Source organism: Triticum urartu, chromosome 2, assembly GCF_003073215.2.
Source record: "Triticum urartu cultivar G1812 chromosome 2, Tu2.1, whole genome shotgun sequence".
Classification (NCBI taxonomy): domain Eukaryota; kingdom Viridiplantae; phylum Streptophyta; class Magnoliopsida; order Poales; family Poaceae; genus Triticum; species Triticum urartu.
This window is the reverse complement of record NC_053023.1, coordinates 84,570,358-84,583,642: the sequence shown is the minus strand read 5'-3', so window position 1 is coordinate 84,583,642 and position 13,285 is coordinate 84,570,358. Positions and strand designations below refer to the sequence as shown.

Below are 13,285 nucleotides of genomic sequence, written 5' to 3'. Positions count from 1 at the left end.
CTTTATGAAATTTTCGCAAAAAAGGAATAGGATAGCGAAAGTAGTGGGGTGCTCTCGAGGCCGTGCCGCCATTGCTACTTGGGTTGTTGTGTGAATAATTAATTATACGCTTGAGGTCCCACTTAATCCTACTTGCCAAACCAACCAAAGTCCAAGCTAGTTGTCATGATCAACATGTCAAACAAGAAAATCTAAGAATACAAGTCAAAGTGGCCACTAAAGACAAAAAGAGCCCAATGAAACAAAGAAGCCCACATGGTGGAGGATTGAGAAGAAACTGTCCAATATGGGTGCTCCATGTGGGGCGCGAGGTGCCCCCTGTTTTTTTGAGATTTGAAAAAAAGTCCCGACTTTCAAAAAACATTCACAGATTCAAAAATATGCTCACCCAATTCAAGAACAATACTTGAATCAAAATAGTTCGCAATTTCAGAAGAATTAATAATTTTATATTTTGATGAAAAAAATTATGATCATTTTTAAAAATGATGAACTTTTGTTTTTGTATTTTATGAACATTTTTCGAACTTGATGAGCAAAATTTGTATTCAAGAAACTTTTAAAAAATGGATGAACAAATTTTGAATTTGATGAAAATTTTTTAATATCTATGAAATAATTTTGAATTAGATGATTTTTTTAATTCAATGATCATTTTTTGAATTTTTATGAATAGTTTTTTAATCCGGTGGACAAAAAAGTGAACTCGATGAACATTTTTGAATTGTTGAACATCGTTTTACATTGATGAACATTTTTTGAATTCGATGAACAAAAAAAGTTTGCGAATTTGAAAAGAAAATTCGCAAAAAAGTGAAAAAAGAAAAGGAAAGAAAAAATGGAAGGAAAAAAAGGGAAAATGGGCCGGCCCATACGAACACGCAGCGTGCGAGGGGGCTACGCGCCTGGTCGCTCGCTAGCGACCTGCGGGCCGTATAGGAATCCCCGTCCAACATAGGCTATGGATTCCACGCCCTTCGTAGTCCACCATGGATCAATGCGCCAAAGATTATTTTCATTATATTCTATACATCTATCATCATAAAACGGGACTACGTCATGCTTCGTCGAGACGACTGAACCTATTCAGAAAACATAGTTGTGTCATCTTGGTCGGTGGTACGATGACCTTCTCTATGAAGTCGTCGCACACACCCGGTAATCTATTTTTTAACCTCGTTAATAATGGCCACCTACCACACGTTGTTTTCACTAGAGTATGGATTGTCTACCACTAGACCCCATTAGCGCGTAACTTTTACTTTCTATAAATCTTAAAAACAAATTTTTTAAAATTTAAAATATCATTAGTATATTAAAGAGTGTGTTCATACATACCAAAACATTTGCACATGTATTTACTGAAAAATGTTTTTTAAGACATGAGTTTTTGTGGAAAGACACATAAAAGAAGAAAATAATAATTAAAAATGAAAAGGTAAAAAGGAACAAAAATTGAAGGAAAAAAGAAAAGAAAATGAAAGGATCATTATATACATCGACCATTCGGTTTTTAGAGATTGTACCAAACAATTCCCACCACCTCTCATGTACACTCTCCATGAGCTAGAGCATTTCAGTGCATGCATGCATACATATAGATTGCTAATGTCAGCAACGATTCTACCCCAAAACAAAATTCAAAATGCTTTGTAGCTTAAAACGCCGATCCAATTGGCCATCCTTTTTCGCCGTTAAATGTCATACAGTGTGATCATAAAAAATAGATCTCATATTGATATATTCCGATGACTTTATTTCCCGAGTTAAAAAATTCCAATCTATTAATTAGTATGTGAGTTGCCGAGTTGCTCATACAGTAGTTATCCAACATGAAAAACTAGAACCGTTTTGCAATGTTTCAATGATTTTTCTAGGTCAAAAGTTATCACCTGATACTATAAGAGCTACCATACTTTTCATAAGTCATATCAGCATCAAACTTTTCTCGGTTGGGTGTGTTGGACAACTATTTTAAGCTTGAAAGTTACCAAATGATTAACTTTTGATTTACCAAACAGTTCGAGAATAGTTGTCAACTTTGAAACTAAAGATTTCTAAAAGATGTGTTTGTCGGGAGTTACCGAACTACTCACCTGAATTTATTGGATCCCCAAACTATATCTTGCCCAACCAATCGATCATGTTACTACTTTACTTCTATGGTGTATGTGTGACCAAGACAACTATGTAACTACATTTTAGTTGTTGTATAGTTGTAACATGGGTAGCTAGATAACCTACATAATTTACATGTTGATAACTATATACTTGGGTGTTGGGTAACTATCCTAAGTAGTTATCAAGCTAATAATGTATGAGTTACTTGGTGTTTGGGTAACTATATAATTATCGTGTTGGTAACCGTAGCATATGCAGCCAGGTAAGTACAAAATTATTATGTAGTAGTTGTGTCATATGCAGCTAGATAACTAGATAATTATAGTGTTAGTAACCGTAGCATATGCAGTTAGATAAATACATCTGAAAAATCATAGTCAACGCCGAAAGAAAATAACGTGCGGGATTAGCGGGTGGAGAAAAAAAGATGGTTGTGAGATCTCAACCACCTCGAGCGTCTTGAGCGCGAGATGCAGATCGAACAGTATGGGGGTGCATTAGGATCTGTCGTAGATTTCCGATAGTTCGGAAATTAGGTTTCTCAATACATATTTATTCTCTCAATACTTACTAATTAGTACTCCCTCTGTCCCCAAATAGATGGAGTATAAATTCAGTCAAAAAGTCAATTCACTCTAAGTTTGACCAAATATATAGAAGATAATATCAACAATAATAATATTAAATAAATAGATTATAAAAATATACTATCTAATTGTGGATATAATGATATTAATGTGGTATTGTTTATATTCATACTTTTACTTGGTCTAATTTAGAAAGCATGGACTTCTTGACTGAATTTATGCGCTATCTATTTGAGGGATGGAGGTGGTAGGATACAATCTCTCACACAGATTGTACACTAGAATTGGTTTGTTGGTTCTTACCGGATGCCATGAACGCCATATGCGTGATCTTTATGCATCTGCATACATATATACTCTCTCTGTTTCTGTTCAACTGACAATATCTTCATCGCTTCAGTTTGCAATTACCTAATACATGATTTTTTTTGCGGTACATTTATATTCTAATAGATACATATCTTTGAAATGTTCTGAGATTTTTTTTTGAGATTTGCAATTACCTAATCTCTGTATATACATACTCATTTTCACACCTTTGTGTGTCCATGCATTTCTTTTCCTTTACTTAAACCCACATTGATGATTAGTATATTGTTTTTTTTATGCAAGATCTGATTTGGTCTGGTTATCCGATCTCCATCATTTAGCTTTTGACAGGTGACCAACTCCAACACATTTAGCTTTCCTGCAGTGCTCAAGGTTGTTATTGCCACATGGTCCATAGCATGTCCGCTGACTCGAGCTCACTTATATGGTAGATAATACTAGGTTATAGGTCTTTGAGCACGATTTGTTTTGAAACATTTGTAGGCACATGTTAAAATTGTTTGTTTACTTCGGTGGAGTGGTTAACTTGTCAGCTGCTTGTTCAATTGTTTCTGAATATATATGTTTTGACAGGATTTCTGAATTTACTATCGGATGAGCGTATGGACCCTCTACTAATTGTTGCTTCTTTAGATGACTTGACAATCATTGCAATTGCGAAGAAGATAGTAAAATACCAAGTATATGTGCTATATATATCATGTCTACGCAGCTCTTACATTTGTCGACATCAGAGGCCATGGCGCATCACTTGGTTGCAGTACACCACCTCATGCATGAGACGCCTCTACAAGCAGTGCTACTTCTATTGCTACTACTGCTACTGCGCTTCGCCACAACAAGTAGTAGCAAGCAGCAGGCCAATAGAAAGCGTCTCCCTCCTTCCCCTCCAGGCCTCCCTGTGATAGGCCACTTGCACCTGGGCCGAGATCACGTCTCACTATGCAACCTCGCCAAGAAGCACGGCTCGGACGACGGCTTCATGCTCCTCCGTCGCGGCGCCGTCCGGCACCTCGTTGTGTCGTCCCCACGCGCCGCCAGGGCGATCATGCGGACGCATGATCACCTGTTCGCGTCGCGGCCAACATCCATGGTCGCCCACGAGCTCCTATATGGGCCGATGGACGTCGTCTTCGCCCCCTACGGCGAGCACTGGCGGCTGGCGAGGAAGCTCGTCGCCACGCATCTGCTCAGCGTTAAGAAGATCCAATCGTACCGCCTCGCCCGTCAGCAAGAGGTCCGCACACCTTTCTCATTACATCATTCCTTCCTGGCGGTTCGGCTATAGTTGCCTTTGTTCTACAATTTTACTTAATAGTCAAACAGAATGGTTGTGTGTATCAAAATGATCTGGAGGTCAAGGGTTTCATCCTTCTTTATTGAAAGTTTTTATATTTTTTGCATCATTCCCGATCACTATCACCTTTCTTTCTTGGCATAAGGTTATTGACTGATGTATATATATTGTAAAGGTGAGCCTGGTAATGGCCGTGATACGGGAGTCGGCGGCTGCGAGCACGGTGATCGACATGGGTGAGATGATGAACACCTTTGTGAATGACATGGTGTGCCGCGCCTTGTCCGGGAAGTTCATCATGAAAGAAGGCCGGAACAAGATATTCAGAGAGCTGATCGAGGCGAACTCAGCTCTCTTTGCAAGTTTCAACCTGGAAAACTGCTTCCCAAGGTTAGCATGGCTCACTAGATCTAATGTTTGCAACAAGGCCAAGAATGTGAACAGAAGATGGGACGATCTGCTCGAAAAGATAATACAAGACCACGAGAAACTATCATTGTTGCCACCACATGGCAGGCACGATGCCACACAGGAAGAAGGGAGTGACTTCGTTGATGTACTTCTATCGGTTCGGCAGCAGAAAGACTATGATGGTATCACCAGAGAGCAAATCAAGGCCATCTTAATGGTGAGTGTAGTACTGCTTCAGTAACTAGTTAACCACACCGTTTTTTCTAATCTAAGCCGTTTGAGATTTTCCTATGTGTAATGTCAGTTTAGTGCTTGCACTTTTTCCTAAGCAGAAGTTGCATTTTTTAGAATTGATTTGGACACAAAAAGTCTAAAATGACTTAATTTACACTGACCCTTAATAACTACTCCCTCCGTTCGGAATTACTTGTCTCGGAAATGGATGTATCTAGAACTAAAATACGTCTAGATACATCCATTTCTGCGACAAGTAATTCCAAACGGAGGGAGTATCAAATATGTACAAGAATATGGATAGGTGTGGCTAGACCCGGGTGAAACATTTTCTCAAAAAAACAAAATCAAATGGAATCCAATAATTCTGATTTTTTAGCGACATCAAACATGATAAAATGTTTTAGCTTGTTGCAAAAGTTCATCCATAAATAACATTTGAGGAGCTCTCAACAAAAAATAATCATTTACTAAAAAAGTGCACAATGACTAGTCATGACTTACTACCACTATTAATTTATTTTTTCGAGGAGAAATACTTGTATTACTCAATCACTAAGTCTTTACAATCATCGGCTGCAATATCTAGAATCTCGGTAGGACCCTATTAATTGTTGATGACAACAAATGCACGTATGCAGGACATGTTTGCTGCGGGCACGGACACATCGTCCTTCGCCTTGGAGGTAGCTATGGCTGAGATCATGTGCAACCCTCGGGTCATGACTAAGCTACAAGCCGAGGTGAGAAACAACACACCGAAGGGGCAAGATATGGTCGAGGAAGAGAACTTAGCCAACATGACATATTTGAAGGCCGTGGTGAAGGAAACGCTTAGGCTGCACCCGCCGCTACCGCTCCTCATCCCTCATCTTTCCATGGTAGCGAGCCAAGTCGACGTCGCTGGATACACGGTCCCTTCTGGAACATGGGTCATGGTGAACACATGGGCTATCAACAGAGACTCTGAGTGGTGGGAGAAGCCAGAAGAGTTCCTACCGGAAAGGTTCATAGAGGGTGGTAGTGCCTCGGCGGTGGACTTGAGGGGGAATGACTTTCAGTTTTTGCCGTTTGGAGCTGGTAGGAGGATCTGCCCTGGTATCAACTTCGGGCTGGCGACCATCGGGCTCATGCTGGCAAACCTTGTGTACTGTCATGACTGGGAGCTGTCGCCCGACATGGGCAAGAAGGGTATTGACATGACCGAAGTGTTTCGCCTAAGCGTCCGACGGAAGGAGAAACTGATGCTTGTTCCCAAGAACCACTCAAGTGTGTGATCGTACGTCTCACATCACTCCTGCTTTTCTGTTTGTTATCATTGAATAATAAACTATGTTGCCAACTGAACTAGCAAAGTAGCCCTCGCACTTGCATATGCAAGGGCTATATTCGTGTATTGAAAGTGTGTTTGAAATATGAATTTATGGCGGGGGGAGAGGGGTGTACTAATTTTTCCTGGAATATGCAAGATTGCGTATCTTTTCATTGATAGAGAAAAGAGAGAAAATACAAGAGTATACACCCACGCTACATACACAGAGAGGCGTGGTTTGGTCTGGTTTGAGCAGAAGAAGGGGGATGCTCAGCCCCCAAACACTAAAGTTTAGGTTACACGAATAATCATGCTAAGCCCTTCCGCGTCGGCGACAACCCAGTAGCGCGCTTCATCCTTGATTGCGGACAACAGATGTGTTGAGGAGGATTGGAGGCCGTCGAACATAGCAGTGTTCCTGTGCTTTCACAGAGACCATGCGGTGAGAATGGCGATCGAGCCCAGGCGAGAACCATCCCTTACCCACCTCCTCTCCCTCGCTGCCGCCAAGGGGCGCGGCCGGGGGAAGCTTGATCGGTGCCGGCGGCGGCAGGGACTTCCTGCCCTCTCGCTTGGCCATCTTGCTGGAGCGCCGCGCGTGCGTCGGTCGAAGCGGTGCGGCGAAGTTGGCGGCGTGGTGGCAGGAGACGGTGGCGGTGTGTGGCGTGAAGGCCGTGGAGGCTTTGGCTGTGCCATGGCCGACGAGGGCTGCAGCGGCGTGGGTTGTGGTGAGGTCGACGTCCTTTGGTGCGGAGCGGGCGTTGGCTCCTTCGGCGAGCCTCTTGGGTTGAGGGTGGATGCTGATCTAGAGTGGGACATCGTGGTGGAGCGGCACGCGGGTGTGCCATGTGGGGAGCCTGGCTGGAGAGACGGGGGATACGACGGTCCTCTGGCCTCCCGTCGCCGGCGTAGGGGTGCTGTTACACCCACAATGCGGCTATATCTCCCATGTGTCGAGGCACGACTTAAAGCATAATTGCATGGTGGTTTAGTTGCAAGTGGGGTAATCTTCACACAATCCCATGTACTGGATAAGAATGGGATAAAGAGTTGGCTTACAATCGCCACTTCACACAAATAACAAGTTAAACATATATCATCCAAAATACAATCAAGATCCGACTACGGAACCAAAATAAAAGAAGACAACCCCAAATGCTAGATCCCCGATCGTCCCAACTGGGCACCACTACTGATCAACTGGAAGAGACGCATAACAACAATCAAGATCTTCATCGAGCTCCCACTTGAGCTCGGTTGTGTCACATGCACTGGTATCATTGGCACCTGCAACTGTTTGGAAGTATCCGTGAGCCACGAGGACTCAACAATCTCACACCCGCGAGATCAAGACTATTTACGCTTATGGGTAGGATAGGGTAATGAGGTGGAGCTGCAGCAAGCACTAAGCAAATATGGTGGCTAATGCTACCTCTTTTAGCATTGCGTTGGTTTTCCCTGAAAAGGAAGGGATGATGCAGCAAAGTAGCGTAAGTATTTCTCTTAGTTTTTGAGAACCAAGGTATCAATCCAGTAGGAGGTTACGCGCGAGTCCCTTGCACCTACACAAAACAAATAAATCCTCGCAACCAACGCAAATAGGGGTTGTCAATCCCTATAGGGACACTTACGAGAGTGAGATCTGATAGATATGATAAGATAAGATAATTTTTTTGGTATTTTTATGATAAAGATGCAAAGTAAAATAAAAGCAAAGTAAATAACAAAGTAGTAGGAGATTGATATGATAAAGATAGACCCGGGGGCCATATGTTTCACTAGTGGCTTCTCTCGAGAGCATAAGTATTCTACGGTGGATGAACAAATTACTGTTGAGCAATTGACAGAATTGAGCATAGTTATGAGAATATCTAGGTATGATCATGTATATAGGCATCACGTTCGAGACAAGTAGATCGACTCCTGCATGCATCTACTACTATTACTCCACTCATCGACCGCTATCCAGCATGCATCTAGAGTATTAAGTTAAAAACAGAGTAACGCCTTAAGCAAGATGACATGATGTAGAGGGATAGACTCATGCAATATGAAGAAAACCCCATCTTGTTATCCTCGATGGCAAAAATACAATACGTGCCTTGCTGCCCTTACTGCCACCGGGAAAGGACACCGCAAGATTGAACCCAAAGCTAAGCACTTCTCCCATTGCAAGAAAGATCAATCTAGTAGGCCAAACCAAACTGATAATTCGAAGAGACTTGCAAAGATAACCAATTATACATAAAAGAATTCAGAAAAGATTCAAATATTATGCATAGATAGACTTAATCATAAACCCACAATTCATCGGTCTCAACAAACACACCGCAAAAAGAAGATTACATCGAATAGATCTCCACAAGAGAGGGGGAGAACATTGTATTGAGATCCAAAACGAGAGAAGAAGCCATCTAGCTACTAACTATGGACCCGTAAGTCTGAGGTAAACTACTCACACTTCATCAGAGGGGCTATGGTGTTGATGTAGAAGCCCTCCATGATCGATGCCCCCTCCGGCGGAGCTCCGGAACAGGCCCCAAGATGGGATCTCGTGGATATAGAAAGTTGCGGCGGTGGAATTAGGTTTTTGGCTCCGTATCTGATCGTTTGGGGGTACGTGGGTATATATAGGAGGAAGAAGTACGTTGGTGGAGCAACAGGGGGCCCACGAGGGTGGAGGGGGGTAGGCGCGCCCCCTACCTCGTGGCCTCCTGTTACGTGGCTTGACATAGGGTCCAAGTCTCCGGAGTTGTATTCGATGAGAAAATCACGTTCCCGAAGGTTTCATTCCGTTTGGACTCCGTTTGATATTCCTTTCTTTGAAACCCTAAAACAGGCAAAAAACAACAATTCTGGGCTGGGCCTCCGGTTAATAGGTTAGTCCCAAAAATAATATAAAAATGGATAATAAAGCCCAACAATGTCCAAAATAGTAGATAATATAGCATGGAGCAATCAAAACTTATAGATACGTTGGAGACGTATCAAGCATCCCCAAACTTAATTCCTGCTCATCCTCGAGTAGGTAAATGATAAAAACAGAATTTTTGATGCGGAGTGCTACTTGGCATAATTTTAATGTAATTCTTCTTAATTGTGGTATGAATATTCAGATCCGAAAGATTCAAGACAAAAGTTCATATTGACATAAAAATGATAATACTTCAAGCATACTAACAAAGCAATTATGTCCTCTCAAAATAACATGGCTAAAGGAAGTTATCCCTACAAAATCATATAGTCTGGCTATGCTCTATCTTCACCACACAAAATATTTAAATCATGCATAACCCCGATGACAAGCCAAGCAATTGTTTCATACTTTTGACATTCTCAAAACCTTTTCAATCTTCACGCAATACATGAGCGTGAGCCATGGATATAGCACTATAGGTGGAATAGAGTGGTGGTTGTGGAGAAGACAAAAAGGAGAAGATAGTCTCACATCAACTAGGCGTATCAACAGGCTATGGAGATGCCCATCACTAGATATCAATGTGAGTGAGTAGAGATTGCCATGCAACAGATGCACTAGAGCTATAAGTATATGAAAGCTTAAAAAGAAACTAAGTGGGTGTGCATCCAACTTTCTTGCTCATGAAGACCTAGGGCAATTTGAGGAAGCCCATGATTGGAATATACAAGCCAAGTTCTATAATGAAAAATTCCCACTAGTATATGGAAGTGATAACATGAGAGACTCCCTACTATGAAGATCATGGTGCTATTTTGAAGCACAAGTGTGATAAAAGGATAGTAACATTGTCCCTTCTCTCTTTTTTTCTCATTTTTTTATTTGGGCCTTTTTCTCTTTTTTATGGCCTCTTTTCTTTCTCTTTTTTTTTAATTTTTCGTCCGGAGTCTCATCCCGACTTGTGGGGGAATCATAGTCTCCATCATCCTTTCCTCACTGGGACAATGCTCTAATAATGATGATCATCACACTTTTATTTTTCTTACAACTCAACAATTACAACTCGATACTTATAACAAAATATGACTCTATGTGAATGCCTCCGGCGGTGTACCGGGATATGCAATGATGCATGAGTGATAAGTATGAAAGAATTACGAATGGTGGCTTTGCCACAAATACTATGTCAACTACATGATCATGCTAAGCAATATGACAATGATGGAGTGTGTCATAAACGGAACGGTGGAAAGTTGCATGGCAATATATCTCGGAATGGCTATGGAAATGCCATAATAGGTAGGTATGGTGGCTGTTTTGAGGAATGTATATGGTGGGTGTATGATATCGGCGAAAGATGCGTGGTATTAGAGAGGCTAGCAAAGGTGGAAGGGTGAGAGTGCATATAATCCATGGACTCAACATTAGTCATACAGAACTCATATACTTATTGCAAAAATCTACAAGTTATCAAAGCAAAGTATTACGCGCATGCTCCTAGGGGGATATATTGGTAGGAAAAGACCATCGCTCGTCCCCGACCGCCACTCATAAGGAAGACAATCAATAAATAAATCATGCTCCGACTTCATCACATAACGGTTCACCATACGTCATGCTACGGGAATCACAAACTTCAACACAAGTATTTCTTAAATTCACAACTACTCAACTAGCATAACTTTAATATCACCATCTCCATATCTCAAAACAATTATCAAGTATCAAACTTCTCATAGTATTCAACACACTCATAAGAGAGTTTTATTATTAATCTTGCATACCAAGCATATTAGGATTTTAAGCAAATTACCATGCTATCAAGACTCTCAAAATAATCTAAGTGAAGCATGAGAGATCAATAGTTTCTATAAAACAAATCCACCACCGTTCTCTAAAAGATATAAGTGAAGCACTAGAGCAAAATTATATAACTCAAAAGATATAAGCGAAGCGCATAGAGTATTCTAACAAATTCCAAATCATGTATGGCTCTCTCAAAAGGTGTGTACAACAAGGATGATTGTGGTAAATTAACAAGCAAAGACTCAAATCATACAAGACGCTCCAAGCAAAACACATATCATGTGGTAAATAAAAATATAACTCCAAGTAAAGTTACCGATAGAAGTAGACGAAAGAGGGGATGCCTTCCGGGGCATCCCCAAGCTTTGGCTTTTAGGTGTCCTTAGATTTGTAGGGTAATGTAGCAGAATTTTAAAATTTTCTACGCATCACCAAGATCAATCTATGGAGTCTTCTAGCAACGAGAGGAAAGGAGTGCATCTACATACCCTTGTACATCGCGAGCGGAAGCATTCAAGAGAATGGGGTTGATGGAGTCGTACTCGTCGTGATCCAAATCACCGATGACCTAGCGCCGAACGGACGGCACCTCCGTGTTCAACACACGTACGGTTGGGAAGACGTATCCTCCTTCTTGATCCAGCAAGGGGAAGGAGAGGTTGATGGAGATCCAGCAGCACGACGGCGTGGTGGTGGAAGCAGCGGTGATCTCGGGAGGGCTTCACCAAGCTCCAACGAGAGAGAGAGAGGTGTTACGAGGGGAGAGGGAGGGGTCAGGGACTTGGTGCGGCTGCCCTCCCTCCCCCCCCCACTATATATAGGGCCCCTAGGGGGGGCACCGGCCCTAGAGATTGGATCTCAAGGGGGGCGGCCAAGGGGGGTGGCTTGCCCCCCAAGCCAAGTGGGGCGCCCCCCACCCCTAGGGTTTCCAACCCTAGGCGCAGGGGGAGGCCCAAGGGGGCGCACCAACCCACCAGGGGCTGGTTCCCTTCCCCACTTCAGCCCATGGGGCCCTCCGGGATAGGTGGCCCCACCCGGTGGACCCCCGGGACCCTTCCGGTGGTCCCGGTACAATACCGGTGACCCCCGAAACTTTCCCGATGGCCGAAACTGGACTTCCTATATATAATTCTTCACCTTTGGACCATTCCGGAACTCCTCGTGACGTCCGAGATCTCATCCGGGACTCCGAACCACTTTTGGGTTACCGCATACTAATATCTCTACAACCCTAGCGTCATCGAACCTTAAGTGTGTAGACCCTACGGGTTCGGGAGACACGTAGACATGACCGAGACGACTCTCCGGTCAATAACCAACAGCGGGATCTGGATACCCATGTTGGCTCCCACATGTTCCACGATGATCTCATTGAATGAACCACGATGTCGAGGATTCAATCAATCCCGTATACAATTCCCTTTGTCAATCGGTACATTACTCGCCCGAGACTCGATCGTCGGTATCCCAATACCGCGTTCAATCTCGTTACCGGCAAGTCACTTTACTCATACCATAATGCATGATCACGTGATCAACCACTTGGTCACATTGAGCTCATTATGATGATGCATTACCGAGTGGGCCCAGAGATACCTCTCCGTCATACGGAGTGACAAATCCCAGTCTCGATTCGTGCCAACCCAACAGACACTTTCGGAGATACCCGTAGTGCACCTTTATAGTCACCCAGTTACGTTGTGATGTTTGGCACACCCAAAGCACTCCTACGGTATCCGGGAGTTGCACAATCTCATGGTCTAAGGAAATGATACTTGACATTCGGAAAAGCTCTAGCAAACGAACTACATGATCTTTGAGCTATGCTTAGGATTGGGTCTTGTCCATCACATCATTCTCCTAATGATGTGATCCCGTTATCAATGACATCTAATGTCCATAGTCAGGAAACCATGACTATCTTTTGATCAACGAGCTAGTCAACTAGAGGCTCACTAGGGACGTGTTGTGGTCTATGTATTCACACATGTATTACGATTTCCGGATAACACAATTATAGCATGAACAATAGACAATTATCATGAACAAGGAAATATAATAATAACCATTTTATTATTGCCTCTAGGGCATATTTCCAACAGTCTCCCACTTGCACTAGAGTCAATAATCTAGCTACATTGTGATGAATTGAACACCCATAGAGTTCTGGTGTTGATCATGTTTTGCTCTAGGGAGAGGTTTAGTCAACGGATCTGCCACATTCAGGTCCGTATGTACTTTACAAATCTCTATGTCTCCATTTTGAACAC

The 13,285-nt window shown here is 42.6% G+C and overlaps 1 protein-coding gene across 1 annotated transcript; it reads left to right on the top strand.

Moving 5' to 3' along the window:
- Nucleotides 1-3,751: 3,751 nt before the first annotated feature.
- LOC125541133 (indole-2-monooxygenase-like) lies at nt 3,752-6,433 on the top strand. The gene is made up of 3 exons (XM_048704607.1): nt 3,752-4,275; nt 4,511-4,963; nt 5,622-6,433. Exons 1-3 carry the CDS (start codon nt 3,778-3,780, stop codon nt 6,255-6,257), a joined length of 1,587 nt encoding a protein of 528 aa, XP_048560564.1. The 5' UTR covers nt 3,752-3,777; the 3' UTR covers nt 6,258-6,433.
- The last annotated feature ends 6,852 nt before the right edge of the window (nt 6,434-13,285 follow it).